This window comes from Stylophora pistillata, chromosome 3, assembly GCF_964205215.1.
Source record: "Stylophora pistillata chromosome 3, jaStyPist1.2, whole genome shotgun sequence".
Taxonomy (NCBI): domain Eukaryota; kingdom Metazoa; phylum Cnidaria; class Anthozoa; order Scleractinia; family Pocilloporidae; genus Stylophora; species Stylophora pistillata.
Window position 1 is genome coordinate 36288465 of NC_142521.1, and position 17500 is coordinate 36305964.

General features: G+C 38.9%; 2 protein-coding genes and 1 long non-coding RNA gene across 3 annotated transcripts; 2 read left to right on the forward strand and 1 right to left on the reverse strand.

The window, feature by feature from the left end:
- Window positions 1-1754: 1754 nt before the first annotated feature.
- Window positions 1755-10582, forward strand: LOC148735877 (NLR family CARD domain-containing protein 4-like). The gene is made up of 3 exons (XM_088752717.1): window positions 1755-4054; window positions 6272-6615; window positions 9485-10582. Exons 1-3 carry the CDS (start codon window positions 1786-1788, stop codon window positions 9755-9757), a joined length of 2886 nt encoding a protein of 961 aa, XP_088608843.1. The 5' UTR covers window positions 1755-1785; the 3' UTR covers window positions 9758-10582.
- Window positions 4230-5904, reverse strand: LOC148735878 (uncharacterized). Its single transcript, XM_088752714.1, has 2 exons — window positions 5511-5904; window positions 4230-5378 (listed from the first exon to the last, which is right to left on the reverse strand). Exons 1-2 carry the CDS (start codon window positions 5716-5718, stop codon window positions 4870-4872), a joined length of 717 nt encoding a protein of 238 aa, XP_088608840.1. The 5' UTR covers window positions 5719-5904; the 3' UTR covers window positions 4230-4869.
- Window positions 10583-12726: 2144 nt separating the features above from the next.
- On the forward strand, window positions 12727-16137 carry LOC148735879 (uncharacterized). The gene is made up of 2 exons (XR_015998560.1): window positions 12727-13199; window positions 13393-16137. It is a non-coding gene; the product is annotated as an uncharacterized LOC148735879 (long non-coding RNA).
- Window positions 16138-17500: the final 1363 nt, after the last annotated feature.

Below are 17500 nucleotides of genomic sequence, written 5' to 3' on the forward strand. Positions count from 1 at the left end.
TGCGGGTTATTATCCGTGTGGGTTACTCTCGGTGCGGGTTATTATCCGTGCGGGTTATTATCCGTGCGGGTTCTTATCCGTGCGGGTTATTGTCCGTGCGAGTTATTGTCCGTGCGGGTTATTATCCTTGCGGGTTATTATCCGTGCGAATTATTATCCGTGCGGGTTATTATCCTTGCGGGTTATTATCCGTGCGGGTTATTATCCGTGCGGGTTATTATCCGTGCGGGTTAATATCCGTGCGGGTTATTATCTGTGTGGGTTTTGAATCTGCTCAAGATTGATGGTGGAATGCTTTTAAACTTTTTGAAAAATTTTGTCCCCCGGGAAAGAAGACCTCTGACCCCCATAATTCAACTGTAGAATGATGTAGACATTTACATGTATAATCTCCAGCGTTGTAAGCTCCCCTGCTGCACCCACGTGATATAAACCACACACCATCCACATTTGTCTGTGCAGTCACACTAAGGGCAAACTCTCAAAAGGTGAGTTTTAGAAACTCTTTACGGTGGCTATTTTATGTTATCAACTGAGTTGATGAAACCAAATTATCATTGATGACATAAAGACAGTAAAGTGCTATATTACTTCCATCACTTGAGCCACTGTCATTGTCTACAAATTCACAGTATGTCCGTTAAGACTTCCAAGAGTAGTTATTTTGGCCCAATTACAGCATGGTGCTTCTCCTTAGTGAACGGAAAATGTTGAATTTCTTGGCAGAGGTAGAAGGGATTAAACGCATGGCACCAATTCCTCACTTACGTAGATTTGCATTTGTAGAAATCTTCCACCCACATTTGTTTGAGCAAATAGCTTAGCAAGCAAGGTTAGGACACAGTTTTAGAATCATGGTGGTTTGAACTAAATGTAGTGCCATGTTCTTTTCCTAACCTCATGAGGCTGTCTAACTGCTGTCTGTTTGGTTTTCTGTTCTTGAAGATGATTCAACTGACAGACAACTTTCAGCACCGAGTAAAGACGTTCCGGTACAGCCATCCTCTTCTAGTGCCCAGTCTTCCCATCAGTCACAGGCCTTGTCTGACAAAAATTAATAGCAGGTATATATTTGAATGAAGAGTCTTTTAGCCCAATTATAGCATAGGCTGCAGTTTTCTAAGTTTTAACAGACTGGAGTTAAAATTCAGCATTTAAAAATGTTGAATTTTATAACTTTTAGAATCTGCATTCAGCTTCTGAGTTTCAGACAGGAGGCTTCAAGGATTGCGCAGTTTCTAGAAGATTTAAGGGTTTCCCTAATTTGTTTTTCTAAAAATAAAGTTGTACCGTAAATTCTTTCAGTTCTCACACATCAAAACAGTGTTTTCCTTATTAGATTTTGCATTGGTTCAGTCTTGCGTACCGGAACAGTAGGCTCACCATAGGACATTACCCGCCGCTGTTCATGAAATGAGCTCACACTCCTCATTTTCACAGGAGGATCAAAGACCGCGGGGGGGGGGGTAGGTGAGATAATGCTCAGGTAGAGGGGGGACCGTAATGCCCAGTTAAAGGGAAATATAGAATTATATGACTAACGACAATATGATTCATTCTATTTACTCCCGGATTTGAAGAGTAAGTTTTACTGAAGTTACAAATTAGAGTTGATAAAAATGCAGCCTCTAAAGTGATGAAAAACTCTAGTCTAGAAATGATTATGTTCTCTTCAATTTGAGAGTTACCAAAAATTTGGGAAGCTGTTTTTTTTCGTCTACAGATTCCTCTGCGATGCAATCTTTGGAATGGTGCCAGAATCAGCTGCGAAAGTTTTACAGCACCATGTGTCAAGTGAAAATAACACCATGGGACCCAGACAACACGGTACACATTAATGACAAATACATACAGTTGAAGTTATTACAAGATCACAGAAAACCTGACGGGACGACGAAAAAAAGGGTGGGAGACATCAGTGAAGTATTTGAAGGTGACGAACATCATCCCATCCGTAGACGAATTCTAGTGTATGGAAGACCTGGAATAGGAAAGTCTACTTTCAGTCAAATATTAGCTGTAGATTGGGCAGATGGCAAAAAGGAGATCCTCAGAAAGTTTTCTCTTTTACTGTTAATCAAGTTGCGAGACGTTTGTGATATTCCGGACCTCTGTACTATGTTGAAAACCGCTGAACTGTTGTCTGCTGATGACCCGAAGGCAGTTAATGACTTGTATGAATATGTTCGTCAGAACCAGGAGAAAGTGCTGCTTATATTGGACGGATATGACGAGTACAGCGGTGGAAAGTCATCCCCAGTTCACCAGATTTGGAGAGGCAGTCAGCTGAGAGACTGTTGTGTAATGATCACAACGCGACCAGTGAAAGAGGATGAGCTTAGAGTGCCAAGTCATGCTCAGTTTGAAATCAACGGGCTCGATAGCAGGGAACAAAAGAAACAGTTTGCAAGAAAGATTCTTGCTGATGAGGAGGACGTGGAAGGGTTACTTAACTACCTGGAGAAGCAGAACCTCGAAAAGATGGCAGAAATACCGCTTTTGTTGTTGATGTTGTGTCTTCTCTGGAAAGAGAAAAAGCATCAGTTACCCACGTCTCGTGCGCACATTTACGTACAATTTATTCAGACTCTCTTGGATCACATGGCTACAAAAGATGCAGACAACGTGGCAACAGGTAAAAGCATAGATGAATATCAAGAGGAACTTTACAAAATAGGAAAACTTGCATATGATGCTCTTTTGGAGGACCGTCTTCATTTTAACTTCAGCAAATGTGCGCATGGTGATCTCTTCGAGAAGCTAATACATGTGGGTCTTTTCCAAGTTTCCAAACGTTCCGCTTTGAACCGTGAGAAGATCGTTTATGTTCTTCATAAGTCTGTCCAGGAGTTTCTCGCCGCCTGGTTCGTTGTCGAAGAACTGACCGTGAAGAAGAATGGAACTGTCACCTGCTTGTCAGGAATTGATACGTTTGAGAAATCAATGGAGATGGCTGAAGTGCTAAAATTCGCATGTGAGTTGTCATTAAAAGCTGCCGGGATTCTTTTTGATCATCTACATGACGTTGGAGAGAAAGAAGGTCTCACAAATTACCAGTTCACCAAGACACCTTCTGAAGATGATTTGTCTCACGAACAACAACAGTTTATTCTTTTCTGTGTCGATTGTTTGTTTTTTTGTCCAGCCTCAGACAGAACAGCCGTGTATTCTGCATTTCTCTCATGTGTTAACCATGTTGTGATACTCGAGGAAAAAAACAGGTCTACTGCTGCTGTAGAACACTTCTTCAAATCTGTCAGCAGTTTCCCAAACTATTTATTTTTTGTACAGGAGTGGTCGTTTGAACATTTTCCCGATGATGTTCTATCAATAATGTTAGACTTGAACGCGGTTCTTTTAACGTATTCTGGAGAAAGCAAAGATGTACAGAAGTACGGAGATATACTCGGTAGGAACTCTTTCCTCAAAAAATCCGGGGGGAGAAACTTTGTCTATCGAATTGACATACCAGATAAGGTTTTTCATTCTGAATTGTTTCCTGAACTGATATCAGCGCCGGTTTGCTCTTCTCAGCCACCTCTGAATAATTTAGTAAATAACGAAAACAACAACATTGATGTACCTTTGACTGAGAACCACTGTTTGTCACTGGTGAGACAGGTTGACGTTTGGGTTCACACATTTAAGGAAGCTGTTCTGTTGAAGAACGTGTTGCCTTTAGTAACAGCTCCTCGAGAAATTATAATTAGAATAGGGAGACTATGGAAGGAGGAGGAGGAGGAAACCTTTCAATTGATTGAGAGCGCGATTAACGGAATTAATTTTACTGACAATCTCCACAGTTTAAGAGTTTGGGACATGAATACAGCAGCAAAGTATAAAGCTTTTATCTCTGACTCACTGCAGCATTCTCCAAATTTGCGTGAGCTCTACCTGTCCTCGCCTTTACACAGTGGTGGGAGTCATTTGGCTGAGAGTCTTCATCACGTGCCACAGTTGACGAGATTAATGTTGTGGAAAGTACAAATGGGAGAAAAGGAATGTGCGGCACTGGCTACCTCATTAAAGTACTTAAACAAGTTAGAAATACTGAGTTTAAGCGACAATGCCCTGGGTCACGGGATTATTGAACTGGCCAAGAACCTGAACAATGTACCCAATCTGACTGGCTGCACCTGAAGAATACAAATATGGGTGAAGATGAAGCATCAGCACTGGCTGCCTCATTAAAGTACTTAAGGGGGCATTCTGGTCTAAAACTAGGACGATTGTGACCACAACTTTTAAAATTCATAAAAAATTCAAAATTTAGCCTAAATGGCTCACATTTTCACCAAAGAGGCACCTGATTATGCTTTCTTCAATATTGATCTTAAATTGCTGACCATGCATTTCTGAAGTTAATTATTAACCCTATAACATAAAATATTATTGTTAGACTTGATACACTGCCCCCTTTTGTTTCTAATGAAAATGCAGTCAAATAAACTTATGTTTGGCACATCAACTCTATATAAAAGGGACTACAACTTAATGGGGCAAAATTTAGTTACGGCGGATATTGTTGTCATGGCAACCAAATGAACATTTACTTTATGTTTTTTCCTGTAAATATGCTCCTATTTTATATGGTCTAATTTTGTCCCATTAAGTTGTAGTAGTCTATATGTTAAACACTTGAGCCAAGTTTGACTAACATACCTTAAATCTAAGAAACAAAAAAATAGGGGGCAGTACTGGCAGTAGGAAAAATGGCCATTTTTCAGAAAATAGCCTTAAACATTTGTAAAAGAGAAAAAACAATGAAAATGACTTCCATTCTCTCAACTACTGATTTGCTTTGATATTTCACCATAATACTATATCAAACAGCAGTAAATGTCACCAGGGAATGGCTTTTATGTCTGTTCATTTTTTTTTTCTCTTTCTTGATGGTCCACTGTTCAGTCCAAGATCATTGAAGCCTCCCGCCTCATATGTCACACCTTCCCGGTTGGACCTCAGCTCTTCATCCCTTTGTTTTGCCTGCCTCCTCATGATTCTGTAGTTCTTGTACTGTTTGTCCACTCTTGTCTCAGCCTGTTTTACTCTTTTAGAATCTCTCCTCTTAATGACATCAGTGTGGGCTTCTAAGAGAGCATCCTCATGTCTATACCATGTATCAATTGAAATACTGAAAGGCATATCTAACACTTCGCACAGTTTGGCTATTCCTTCCCTTCCTAAACCCATTTCAAAGGCACCATAAACAACTCTCCGATTTAAATCTTTTCCTTGGATAGTATTCGGTAATGTGGCATCAGATTTGTGGTATCCAGTAGCAAGTAGTTCTGACATTCCACATTCATCACACCTGGCATAGATGGAACTGCTCAAGCCAAATCTACTTGTACAGTCTTCTTCTAACTCAACATGGCCTAAAACAGCCAAAACAAAATAAACAGTTAAGAAACTTCATAACATAGCTATTAAGTTAAGCAGATTGTAGGTAGAAAGATAGATACGTTACATACAGATTACAAGTGTATGTGATAAAGCTCTAGACTCACCTGAAGAGCATGTAGAGCGTGAATGAATCCTGTTACAAAATTTCCTTAAGCTATCCATGCTAACAAGGCGATAACCATTTGCTGACTCGAAAGCGTTATAGGAATTCTCGTCTGAGAGGCTTTCGGTCTCAGAGACTTGAATCTTTCTGGAAGATGCAGGCACAGCTGGTGGTGGAATTAGCTCGCTGACTGACCACATCGTCTTCATCGACGAAAGTAACTCCTACTGTTGGCCGTTTCTCTTTATTCTGGCGCTTTAAATCATGGACTGAAGTGCCTCTGAAACCACTTTTTCGCTTTTTCGAAACATTTTTCCTTAAAACAGCTTGTTTGCGTCCTTCTTTTGGCATTGTAATTCGAAAATATTATGGAGCAATGCGAAAGTAATATGGAGCAATGCCGAGTTTTGGCCGAGAGCTGAATTGGCTTAGTAACCTAGCTTAGAACCGAAAAGATTGTACCTGAGGAACGGACTCTCGTCACACCAGACCGTAGGAACGTGTTTTAACAAGTTATAACGCATCGATCGCAAAAATAACGCAAAATTTGAAACCGTTGCTATGGAAACCGAAAAACAACAAAAAAACAAGGCTAAGAAAACCTCATTTTTTACTGACTCGCAAACTGGAAGTGGAAAAACTGACATCAAAACTTTAAACTAGACAGATTTGCCCAACTAAAGAGGCCATCAAAACATTTTCGAAAAAAATAAAGATTTTTAATTTTTTTTGACCAGAATGCCCCCTTAAACAAGTTAAAAGAACTGAATATACGCAACAATGCCCTGGGTCACGGGATTATTGAACTGGCCAAGAGCCTGAACAATGTACCCAATCTGAATCACCTGGACCTGAAGAAAACAAATATGGGTGAAGATGAAGCATCAGCACTGGCCCATGCTCTAAAGTATGTACCAGTGCTAGGATATCTTGTTCTCGCTTCCAATCCACTTGGCCGCGGGGTCAGGGATCTGGTCCAACATCTCAGCAGTGTTCCTAAGCTGGCGATCCTGCGCCTTCAAGGTGTTCAGATGACAAGGACAGAATTTGAAGAGTTGTGTACAGCAGTAAATGAGAGAAACACTAAGGTGAACACCGATTACCATGTAAGTGCCTTTTTGTTGTTTCACTCAGTTGTTATGCATCTAATTTTTGTTTAGATGCTCTTCAGCAGAGCACTTGATAATGTTTCCAGTAACTTGCTTTGAACTCAATTAATCAGATTATTTTTCGTGAGAAAGAATACAGTCTTCAGGAACAGTCACTGTTTTCAGAATTTTCTCTTTCTATTTTGCGACGTTAGGAGCCAATGTTGTAGACGGAGACCGTAACAAACCCACGTTAAGTACTTTTATGGCTCATGCGTAGCTTGTTCAAAGATGATTTGAAGAAAAAAATGACGAAGATTAAATTTAGGGACTTCCAAATGACTTGATATTTCCTGCTTACACAATAATTAAAAACTTTGGGAGTTCATTCGATTGACCTTTGCTTTGCTTGTGTAGTTACGCCTTACTTGAGAGAGAAAAAAATAGACGAGTTGTGAGAATATTTGTCTGACCAAACTCCTCGGATCAATTTTGAATTTTGAAATTGTTCGGCTTCTGTTATTATTGTGGGATGCTTTTATTTGGGTTTGATTATTTAACGAGAAAGGATTGTTCAACCCATACGTGCTTTGAATTCGATAAAGTTGTTCCCTACATTCTATGCAGGCATTTATTCGCTTTTGCTATCAGGGAGCGTGAACCCCAATAAATATAAATGAGCAAAGAAAAGGGATTTTTTTCCTTTTTTAAAATCCGAATTGGTTTTTGTAAGTGAAAGTCGCGTTGATTCTATTGTCATATCTTCACGTCTGAAAGGTTTGTGCCGATGATAGGAAATAATTCAACAAAAGTTGAAGGTGTAATGATTGTCTTCTTTAACGAAACTGGTACGGTGTTATAATTTACTGGGACTTAAATGGTTTCCTTATACTTATTTATCAGTTGGATTCTTTTCTTCTTTGGATTATTTGCTCGTGTTGAGTAATTCTGTCAGTTGCTCGTAGAGCCTCCTGGTCTCCTAGGTCTCCATGATAACACTATTTTGTTTTGAAAAATCAAAGACAAACATTGCAAATAATGAATTTGGGTTTTTGTTTGAGAACCCCGCTAATAAACAACTAAAAAGCAAAACAAAACATTTTAAAAGGCGCGACACGCGACCATTAGTCAAACTCGGCACTGTGTTATAATTTACTCGCTCTTCAATGGTTTCCTTATTCTTATTCATCAGTTGGATTCTTTTCTCTTTTGGCTACTCTGCTCGTGTTGTGTAACTCTGTCAGAAATCGGGGCCTATCGGTCTCTCTCGCGTCGTATAAGCTCACTTTTGAAGAAAAATTAAAGAACAACATTGTTGATAATGAAGTTGTTAAGCTTGTTATCGTATGTTTGTTTCTGCTTGGTCTCCCGTAAATCCTAACAAAATAAGTTTTAAACTTCAATTTACCACACACCGTGGAGTTGATTCTGTGTACACTTTACGCTACTTCCCATGTTTCTGTGACATCGCGGAACGTAAACAACTTTTTGATGTGAAACATCTTATTACGATCACTAGAATAAAACATCTGCCTACCTTATTCGCTGCTCGTCTAGCCTTTCCTGTGGAGTGTGGGCGCTTTTTGTTTGCTTAGAGGAATACAGAAATGCTGCATTATCCTTCTTATATAAAAAAAAAAACAGACAATTAACTTGTGTGGCATGAAATGATAGGCTAGGAGGCGTTAGTTGAGCGGAGCACAAGTGTGAACCTTGAAGTTGTTTTTGATTTGTTTTGTTTTTCTTCATTACTATTTACTAGGTGTCTCGCATTTGATTCAAACATGGAGTTTTGTCAGAATAGTACGGTTTCAGGGAAAGGAAAACTCTATGCTTCTAGTAAAGCTGAGAAAAACATGACAACGAGAACCCCGGATCATCAAGAAGGAATATCTAGAGTTGTCTAACTTTCAGTCGTGTAACAGTGTATTGAACTCTTAATAGACCTCAACAGCTTGGGAAATATGTAGAATTTATTTCTGCACTCCTTCTCTCTAGAAGCATATATGAGTCAAACTGAAACAGACAAATTACAATCGTTTGTAGGCACTATGCCGTAATGTCCCTGAACTAATTCAAACAGCAAATATGTTTTAATTGTACTTATAATTCTGTATTCCTTTCCCGAAGTAAACCTTGTATTCGTGTTACGATTCTTGCTCTGTTCGTACCTAGGGACTATGAACGAAATAGCGTCCCCTCTGAAGTTTCGAAGCGCGTGTTTTATTTTATAGATATGTGCCCCCAGGGATGTTAGGTAACTAGACAGGGATTAAAATAATTTCGTGCAAAACAAACAGTTTTGCTAGTGGAGAAATGATGTGGAGTAAAACCCGTCGCGTGTAAGCGTGAAAGGTTAAAAAATTATTAAATTTTTTATTTTTCCTCGGGTAAGGAATGATAGCCAATACTTTGTATGCGGATTTATATCAATTTGAGAAGATGTTAGACAGTTTTCTTTCCTTTGAAAAATATATTATTTAATTTAATCATGTGTTTGTCTGTTAAGTATCGCCTTATTTTAATCGCCAGGGACCATTACTGTTTGTTATTTATATCTACGAACAATTTCCCTGTTGTGAAATGAAGTGTTATTCGCTTGTAGCTATTTGAATTCAAAAGTGAATATTCTCTTCCACTGCTCGCTTTTTGGACAAATATATTTGAATGGGTCAAGTAATTAGCTTGTGTGTGAAAAAGTAAGTTGAGTGTTACACATAGTTAATGAAACAGGTGTTTCTTTGCCACAGCGATGGAAAGGTGATATTCCGATATACGCGGGGGAAAGCAAGGTGTTTTAAAAATTTATCTTGCATGAAAATGCAAGTTAAGTGTTACACATTATTGGTGCTGTGGTTGATATTGTTGCCCTTTATTCTTGTGATAGGAGAAGGAATATACAGGGGAGAGGGACATCCACCGACTTCGTACAAAAGCTGAGCTGAAAAGAAAAGGAATAAGATTCAGAAACGAGCCAGATGATGATGATGAGGATGAGGATGATGAGGATAATGATGACGTTGACGGTAATGAGCAAAAGGAGGAGGATAACGATGATGATGATGATGATGATGATGACTATGACAAGAACTATGATGATGATGAACAGGAGGAGGTAGATAATGATGACGACGATGGTGATGATAATCATGTTGAGTGAGCGCTTAAAAAAAGGTTTCTATGCCAACTGATTTGGCGAGTAATGAGTAGAGTAGTATTTTAGAATAACTTGGCTGTTCTTAAGTCGTGTGTCGTGGCAGCGAGTTAACAAATAATTCATCTGAGATCTGCGTGACAAGCAAATCAGAATATAGTGTAAACATTGTTTTTTTGGAGATTGTCAATAAAATAATTTGGTCACTCTTCTGTCTGATTGGCTTTTTAACTGTTCAACTTAACTGTGAGTTTTTTTTTCAGGTCAATCAGAACGCAAAAGGAATCTCTTAGGTCATTAGTTCGAAAAACGGAGCATTGATCCTAGAAAGAAAATCGCGTAGAGTAGTCTGTACTAGACTCTCCCTTTTTAAAGACGGTCTAAATGAGGAGAGCTGAAACATTGGAGAGAGCTATCTCTCCTTCTCAGAATCCATTTTCCTTCTTCCAATATTTCGATCTTCTTCAATAACGGATACCCTGACACAAGCTTTATCGCCAGCTGACAAAAATTATTTTTCTTCACAAGAAAAGCAGACTTTAAGAGAAAAGAGCGGGAGAATTATTTTTTTTGAGCTTAGATCAGTGCACAGGCAGCGTTGTGCAGTCAAGTAGGCTTCTTTTTATTCCTTACGTTGTTGATGCTTGAAACTGAAAATTGTTGCAAAATCGTTCGTGATCAGAAGAGTGAAAGTCGTTACACAGTTTTACAGGCTTAAATGCTTGTTTTAGCAAGTAGCAATTTAGCTTGGCTTATTTTGATAAATATTTTCACCAGTGTACTCTTACTTTTGTTGATTTATTAAAAAACATTGCCTTAATTGCCAAAAAAGGTTCAGCTGATATGAGAGTGTTTGACAAAGACAATGGATACGACCTTTATCGTTGTTGCTCGGACCCTAAATCACATTTATTAAAATTATTTGTTGAAATTATTGTACAGCTGAATGCGTCGCGCGCTGAGGAATATTTGTGCCCAGATTTTGAATTCAAGAGACTATTGCTCGACTTGGGTACCCTTAGGGTGTGAGGAAAGACTGGTTAATTTTCGTGGTTTTATATTGCATCATTTTCCTTTAATTTACAGCAGAATCTGACAGTCTGAATTGTGAAATATATACGTCTTTTGCGTTCGACCAACTGACCGACCTTTGTAATGTTCTTTTTGATGTTTTGCTGTTGTTTGTTATTTGCTTTGTGTTTTGCCTTTAAATAACCTTTTGGTATTTCATTCCACTAGCCGCACATCCACCCTTTAATTGTCCTCCGCTGAACTTTTCGATGAGTAGGCATCAAGAGTCACCTTAGCATCCTCTCCTCTTTACTGCTGTGCTTTTAATTCTATCAAATTTTAAGGCGGGGAAACAAACAAAAAAGGCAAATAAGGGAGAGACAATCAAAAGATTGTAAGCAGTCTCTCGGATAGGGACGAATAAATGGAGGTCCCGTCTCCTGCAGGGTTGGGGGTAGGAGACGCTAATTTCCCACACACGAGATTACTGTGTGATGAACGCCCTCCCCTGGGGTGGGGTGGTTGGTTTATTGGGCCCACAGTAACTGGCGCAAGCTGTTACGGTGTCCTTGCCGGTTGGCGAAGCTAATAGATAAAATAAAACCTCTCGACCTTTGTCCTCCTTTTTTTTTCGCTCGTGCGCCTTTAAAGAATATCCCAAACATTTATTACATCCCGTGTACACAGAGTCTACAATAGCCTGTTAGGTTTCGGGCTAAATTTCTCCAGAAGGGAATTTCGTTTGCGCGTACTAGTTAATAATTAGAAGAAACCACTAAGGTCTTTTTTCAAATTGGTATTATGGACAACACACAGTTTTCAGATACTATGAAATATATGAAGTTCATATATTTTGAACTGCGGTATTACATACGTATGATGCACGATCCTCGCAGTAGATAACGCTATTTAAGCAATAGCGAAAATCAGACCTAAAAAAAACCAGGCCTGTACGGGATTCGAACCACTGACCTCTGCGATACTAGTGCAGCGTTCTACCAATAGAGCTAACAAGCCAAGTGGGAGCAGGCCGTTAAGTTGATTCGTAATAAGCCCGTGAAAGTGATAAATCAGATACAATGAAATATATGAAGTTCTCAGTTTATCTACGGATTCAAGAACATGTCCATTGACATAAAACGGATTATATAACATTAAGGTGGTTAATTCTTCGCAAATTACGTTAATCTAGACACGAATATTATGCAACTACTAAAAATCGAACCAATGTACTTGATAAGAAACAACTTTAGAGGCCTTACATGACGCTACACTTTGATAGGGTGCTAGAGAACCCGCCCGAGACGGGTGTCATTTGCAGCGCTCTGTCAAAGAATCCCGGCTTTTCAATTTGCTGTTGTCGGCTCCGATTGAGTAGCAGCTGTTGTCTGAAGCTCTCCACGGTCTTCTTTGATTTCTGCGTTTGTGCAAGTCGTTTGTTGAGGGTTTGGTGCTCTCGCATGAAATTTTGTCTTTGTTTTTCAACTTACACCATTCTCGCCTTTACCATGTTCTCCATCTGTTTTCGTTGGACTGCTGCTTCAACTTCTATCTGTTCACAGAGTCTCTTTAATAATCCTTAATAATCTGCCATTGATGACACAGGAAAGACAGTCGGGGTGTTTTAGTGAAACACAGAGCAGCTTTTACATCTCACTTCCCTCCTGAGTAGGACCTCGTTACATGATAATTACTTACTCATTGCATTTATTCAGTCTCTAATCTCATTTTCTTCATACATCAGGTCTGTTTGCAGCAGCCCATGACATGAAAATGGAGTGGCTCGTTGTCAAAGGAGTCTGTGATTTTGCTCGTGGCCGTGGATCTACAAACAATTCATGGCAGACTTTTGCCTGTGTTATGGCGGCTTCTGTGATATCCAACATGTTGAGTAACTCCCTTGTGTTTGGAGACTGGCCTCACTACGGAGGTGCGTGTTTTTGTCTTTTTTTATGTATGTAACAACTTTGGCTGTGTTTTTCAAACAATGTTACAATATAATTTTATTTTCACTTTTAGGAGAAAGCTACTTAGAGTTAATGATAAGGTTACAATTATTGATAATGGCTTGAATCTTTGAAAGCGGTTTAGAGTTACCTTTTAGTTACAGCTGCTATGAAGTTTCAATATAGTTTGCTTAATATTAATTAATTTTCTACTTTTTGCTTTGTTTTATTTTGACCTAAGTTTAATTGTTTGGGTCATGAACGAGGTAGTCACACTTCATGGGCTATCAGAGATTGTTGAATCAAACTCACTGGCAATATATTACTCTCTTTTAATCACATGTAATGAGTTAAAAAAAGAAATTATTTTATAGGATCCTTTTTTTCTATCTCCCCTTGCTAAAGTAACTTTTTGTCTTCCGATTTTCTTCGAAGCGAGATGGACCCAACAGAGGAGGAACGTTCAGCGGCCAAACGCATTAAGATTGAAGGTAATTTCTTGTTGTATGGACACAATTTTGCTAAAAAAAGTAGAATAACTTTTTGCCAAAAAACTACCTTGCATTGGTTAATCAGTGAGAATTCACAGTTCTTGGAAGAGGCTTTTGGTGTTGTTGTTTTCAAAGAAAGAAGAAAAACGTGGGCACATTTTATTTTGTTTAGTTTTTTTTTCTTTGCCAAAAGTTTCTGCGGCGGACTTTTTGAAATGGTGTCAGAATCAGCTGAGAGAATATTACAACACCATGTGTCAGGTGAAAATAACACCATGGGACCCAGAAAACACGGTACACATTAATGACATTTACATACAGTTAACACTTTGCAAGACCACAGAAAACATGATGGAATTACGAAAGAAACGTTGGAAGATTGCAGCGAAGTATTTGGAAGTGACGAACATCATCCCATCCGTAGACGAATTCTAGTGTATGGAAGACCTGGAATAGGAAAGTCTACTTTCACTCAAAAACTGGCTCTTCATTGGGCAGATGGCAAAAAGGAGATCCTCAGAAAGTTTGTTCTTGTACTGTTAATCAAGTTGCGAGACGTTTGTGATATTCCGGACCTCTGTACCATGTTGAAAACCGCTGAACTGTTGTCTGCTGATGATCCGATGTCAGTCGATGTCAGTCAATAACTTGTCTAACTTGTATGAATGTGTCCCTCAGAACCAGGATTGGAGAGGCAGTCAGCTGAGAGACTGTTGTGTAATGATCACAACGCGACCAGAGAAGGAAGATGAGCTTAGAGTGTCAAGTCATGCTCAGTTTGAAATCAACAGGCTCATAGCTGGGAACAAAAGGAACAGTTTGCAAGAAAGATTCTATCTAACGAGGAGGACGTTAAAGGCCGGGTTACTTAACTACCTCTGGGAGCAGGACCTCGAAGCGATGACAAAAATACCGCTTTTGTTGTTAATGTTGTGTCTTCTCTGGAAAGAGAAAAAGTATCAGTTACCAACATCTCGTGCGTACATTTACGTAGGTTTTATTCAAACTCTCTTGGATCACATGGCTGCAAAAAATTCAGACAATGTCACAGCAGATAAAAGCATGGATGAATATCAAGAGGAACTTTCCAAAATAGGAAAACATACGGTGGCCCATAGGAGACATGACACATTTTTTTTTTTATCGCGCGATAAATGACAGATCGCGCGATAAATTGAGATCATCGCGCAATAAATGATAATCTATCGCGCGATCAATGGAAATTATCGCGCGATAAATGATAAATTATTGCGCGATAATTTGTTATTTATCGCGCGATAATTTCCATTTATCGCGCGATGATTACCATTTAACGCGCGATAAAAAAAATGTGGCATGTCCCTTATGGGCCACCGTAAAAACATGCATCTAACGCGCTTTTGGAAGATCGCCTTTATTTTAATACGAAGTTACGAAGCTACGAAGTAATGAGGAAACTTGCTCCAAACAAGGCTTCTGGATGTGATGGGATCCCTCCACTAGCAGTTAAAGAATCGATGGATGTTTTATGCTTCCCTCTTAGTACACTGATTAATCATGTTCTAACTTCAACTAAGATACCACAACAGTGGGAACTTGGCGAAGTCACACCAATTCTCAGAAAAGACTGCAGCCTATTAAAAACTAACTATCGGCCGATAACGATTCTGCCAGCTTTATCGAAGGTTTTCGAAAAAATTGTTCATTGCCGAATAAGCCCGTATTTTGAAGAAATTTATCACAAATATGTGTTTGCTTATAGGAAATATCACGGCTGCGACTCAGCGCTTCTTAGTCTAACCGAACAAAGGAAGAAAGGAATTGCTAACAACAAATTGATTGGTCTGGTCCTTATGGACTTGTCCAAGGCCTTTGACACCTTACCTCATGAACTGATTGTTTTAAAATTAAAAGAATATGGAGCAGATGAAGCAACAACCACCCTGATAAAAAGATAATTTATCAAATCGATTCCAAAGAGTGAGACTATTGGATGCACTTTCCAATTGGCAACCTATTTGCAATGGTATACCACAGGGATCCATCCTCGGCCGTTTACTATTCAAGATCTTCATGAACGATCTTTCATATGTCATCGAGAAGTGCACTCTGTCCACTTACGCGGATGACACTCATATCTTTTACGCCGACAATAAACTCTCCAAAATTGAAGAAACAATCAACAACGATCTTATTAGTGCTGATATATGGTTCGCGCGTAATGGTATGAAGAGGAACAGTTCAAAATACCAGGCAATGGTGTTGGGAAAACACAAAGGAACTGATGAACCAGTGTTTCAGTGTGAGGAGTCACCACTTCCCATATCCAACACAATGGAACTTCTTGGCGTGACAATCGATGATAAATTGAGGAACTTATGAGGAACTTTGTAAGCGTATCGGTCTCTCAAGTCTTCGTGAACAGCGATTAGCGAAAATTTTGTCCACTGTCTTTAAGGTATTAACCAGTGATGCAGGACCAAAAAGCTTACGTGATCTTATAACAGTTAGGTGCTCCACTTATAATCTTAGGGGCACCACAATACTGGACCTCCCAAAAGTAAAATCAACAACCTTCGGGTTAAGATCATGGAGATGTGCTGCATCGAAACTATGGAACGCTTTACCGGACGAGTCTCGAAAGATACAAACATTTACTAGTTTTAAAAGTTACTTAAAAACATCAGATCTCACGGAATCTAGCGCGGTGAGGATCTATCTTTAATTATATTTCCTGTTTTTAATGGTTACATCTTACATTTTATATATTCAACTCGGTGACGACATTATTAAATTCCTATATTTTAATATTAGCTAGCTCTAAACTCTTAATTTATTTCAATTTGTATACCTTCACAAGGCTTTATAATTTCCTTTTCTCTTTTTATTTCGTGGCGTACCTGTAAACTAGCTTTTAGCTAAGCGTTCTGACCACGTTAAATAAATTGATTGATTAATTGATTGATTGATTAATTGATTGATTTTAACTTCAGCAAATTTAGAAATGTTGATCTGTTCGAGAAGCTAATACATATCGGTTTTTTCCAAGTTTCCAAACTTTCCGCTTTGAACCGTGAGAAGATCGTTTATATTCTTTATAAGTCCGTCCATGAGTTTCTCGCCGCCCGGTTCATCGTTCAAGAACTGACGGTTAAGAAGAATGGAACTGTAACCTGCCTGTCAGGAATGGATACGTTTGAAAAATTAAGGAAGATGGCTGAAGTTCTAAAATTCGTTTCTGAGTTGTCATCAGAAGCTGCCGGGATTGTTTTTCATCATCTAAAGTATCTCGGAGAGAAAGAAGGTCTCACAAATTACAAGTTCACCAAGACGCCTTCTCGCTATGATTTGTCTGATGAACAACACGCATTTATTCTATTCTGTGTCGATTGTTTAATTGTTTTGGTGTCCAGCCTCAGACAGACCAGCCGTGCATTCTGCATTTCTTTCATGTGTTCACCATGTTGTAATACTTGGGAAGGGACACTCTTCTGCTTCTGTCGCAGAAAACTTCTTAAAATTCATCAGAAGTTTTCCAAACTATTTATTTTTTAAAAATTATTTAGCTGCTAATGATAACTTTCTCTCCATAGCTTTTTTGAACTTGATCGTTTCAACTTCCTCTGGAGAAAGTAAATATGTAGAAAAGTACGCCGATTTACTCCATGCAAACTTTTTCCTCAAAAACTGCGAGGGGAGAAACTTTCTCTGTCTAATTGACATAACAGATGATGTTTTTCATTCTAAATTGCCTCCTGAACTGCTTCCTGAACTGATATCACCGCCGGTTTGCTCTTCTCAGCCACCTGTGGATAATTTGGTAAATAATGAAAACAACAACATTGCACTGTCTTTGACTGAGAACCATTGTTTGTCACTAGTGAGAGGGGTTGACATTTGTGTTTACACAGTTGAGGATGTTGTTCTGTTGAAGAAACGTGTTGCCTTTATTAACAGCTCGTCGAAAAATTAGAATAAGAGAGAGGAGGAAAGCTGCCTTTGAAGGTCAATGGATTGAGAACGCGATTTACGGAATTAATTTTACTGACAATCTCCACAGTTTAGAAGATAATGAAATCAATATAATAACAAAATGTGCTGCTTTGATTGCCGAGTCACTGTATCATTCTCCAAATTTGCGTACGTTCAACTTGTCCTTCAACCCTTTACACAGTGGTGTGAGTCATTTCGCTGAGAATCTTCATCACGTGCCACAGTTGACTTTCTTAAATTTGTGGAATGTACAAATGAGGGAAAAGGAATGTGCGGCACTGGCTGCCTCATTAAAGTACTCAAACAAGTTACAAACACTGACTTTAGGA

Coding starts and splice junctions, on each gene's coding strand:
- LOC148735878 (XM_088752714.1), bottom strand. CDS start 5,718: ATGAAGACGATGTGGTCAGTCAGCGAGCTAATTCCACCACCAGCTGTG. Junction 5,379..5,510: donor ACGCTCTACATGCTCTTCAG/GTGAGTCTAGAG, acceptor TGGCTGTTTTAG/GCCATGTTGAGTTAGAAGAA.
- LOC148735877 (XM_088752717.1), top strand. CDS start 1,786: ATGTGTCAAGTGAAAATAACACCATGGGACCCAGACAACACGGTACAC. Junction 4,055..6,271: donor AAACAAGTTAGAAATACTGA/GTTTAAGCGACA, acceptor ACAAGTTAAAAG/AACTGAATATACGCAACAAT. Junction 6,616..9,484: donor AGGTGAACACCGATTACCAT/GTAAGTGCCTTT, acceptor TTCTTGTGATAG/GAGAAGGAATATACAGGGGA.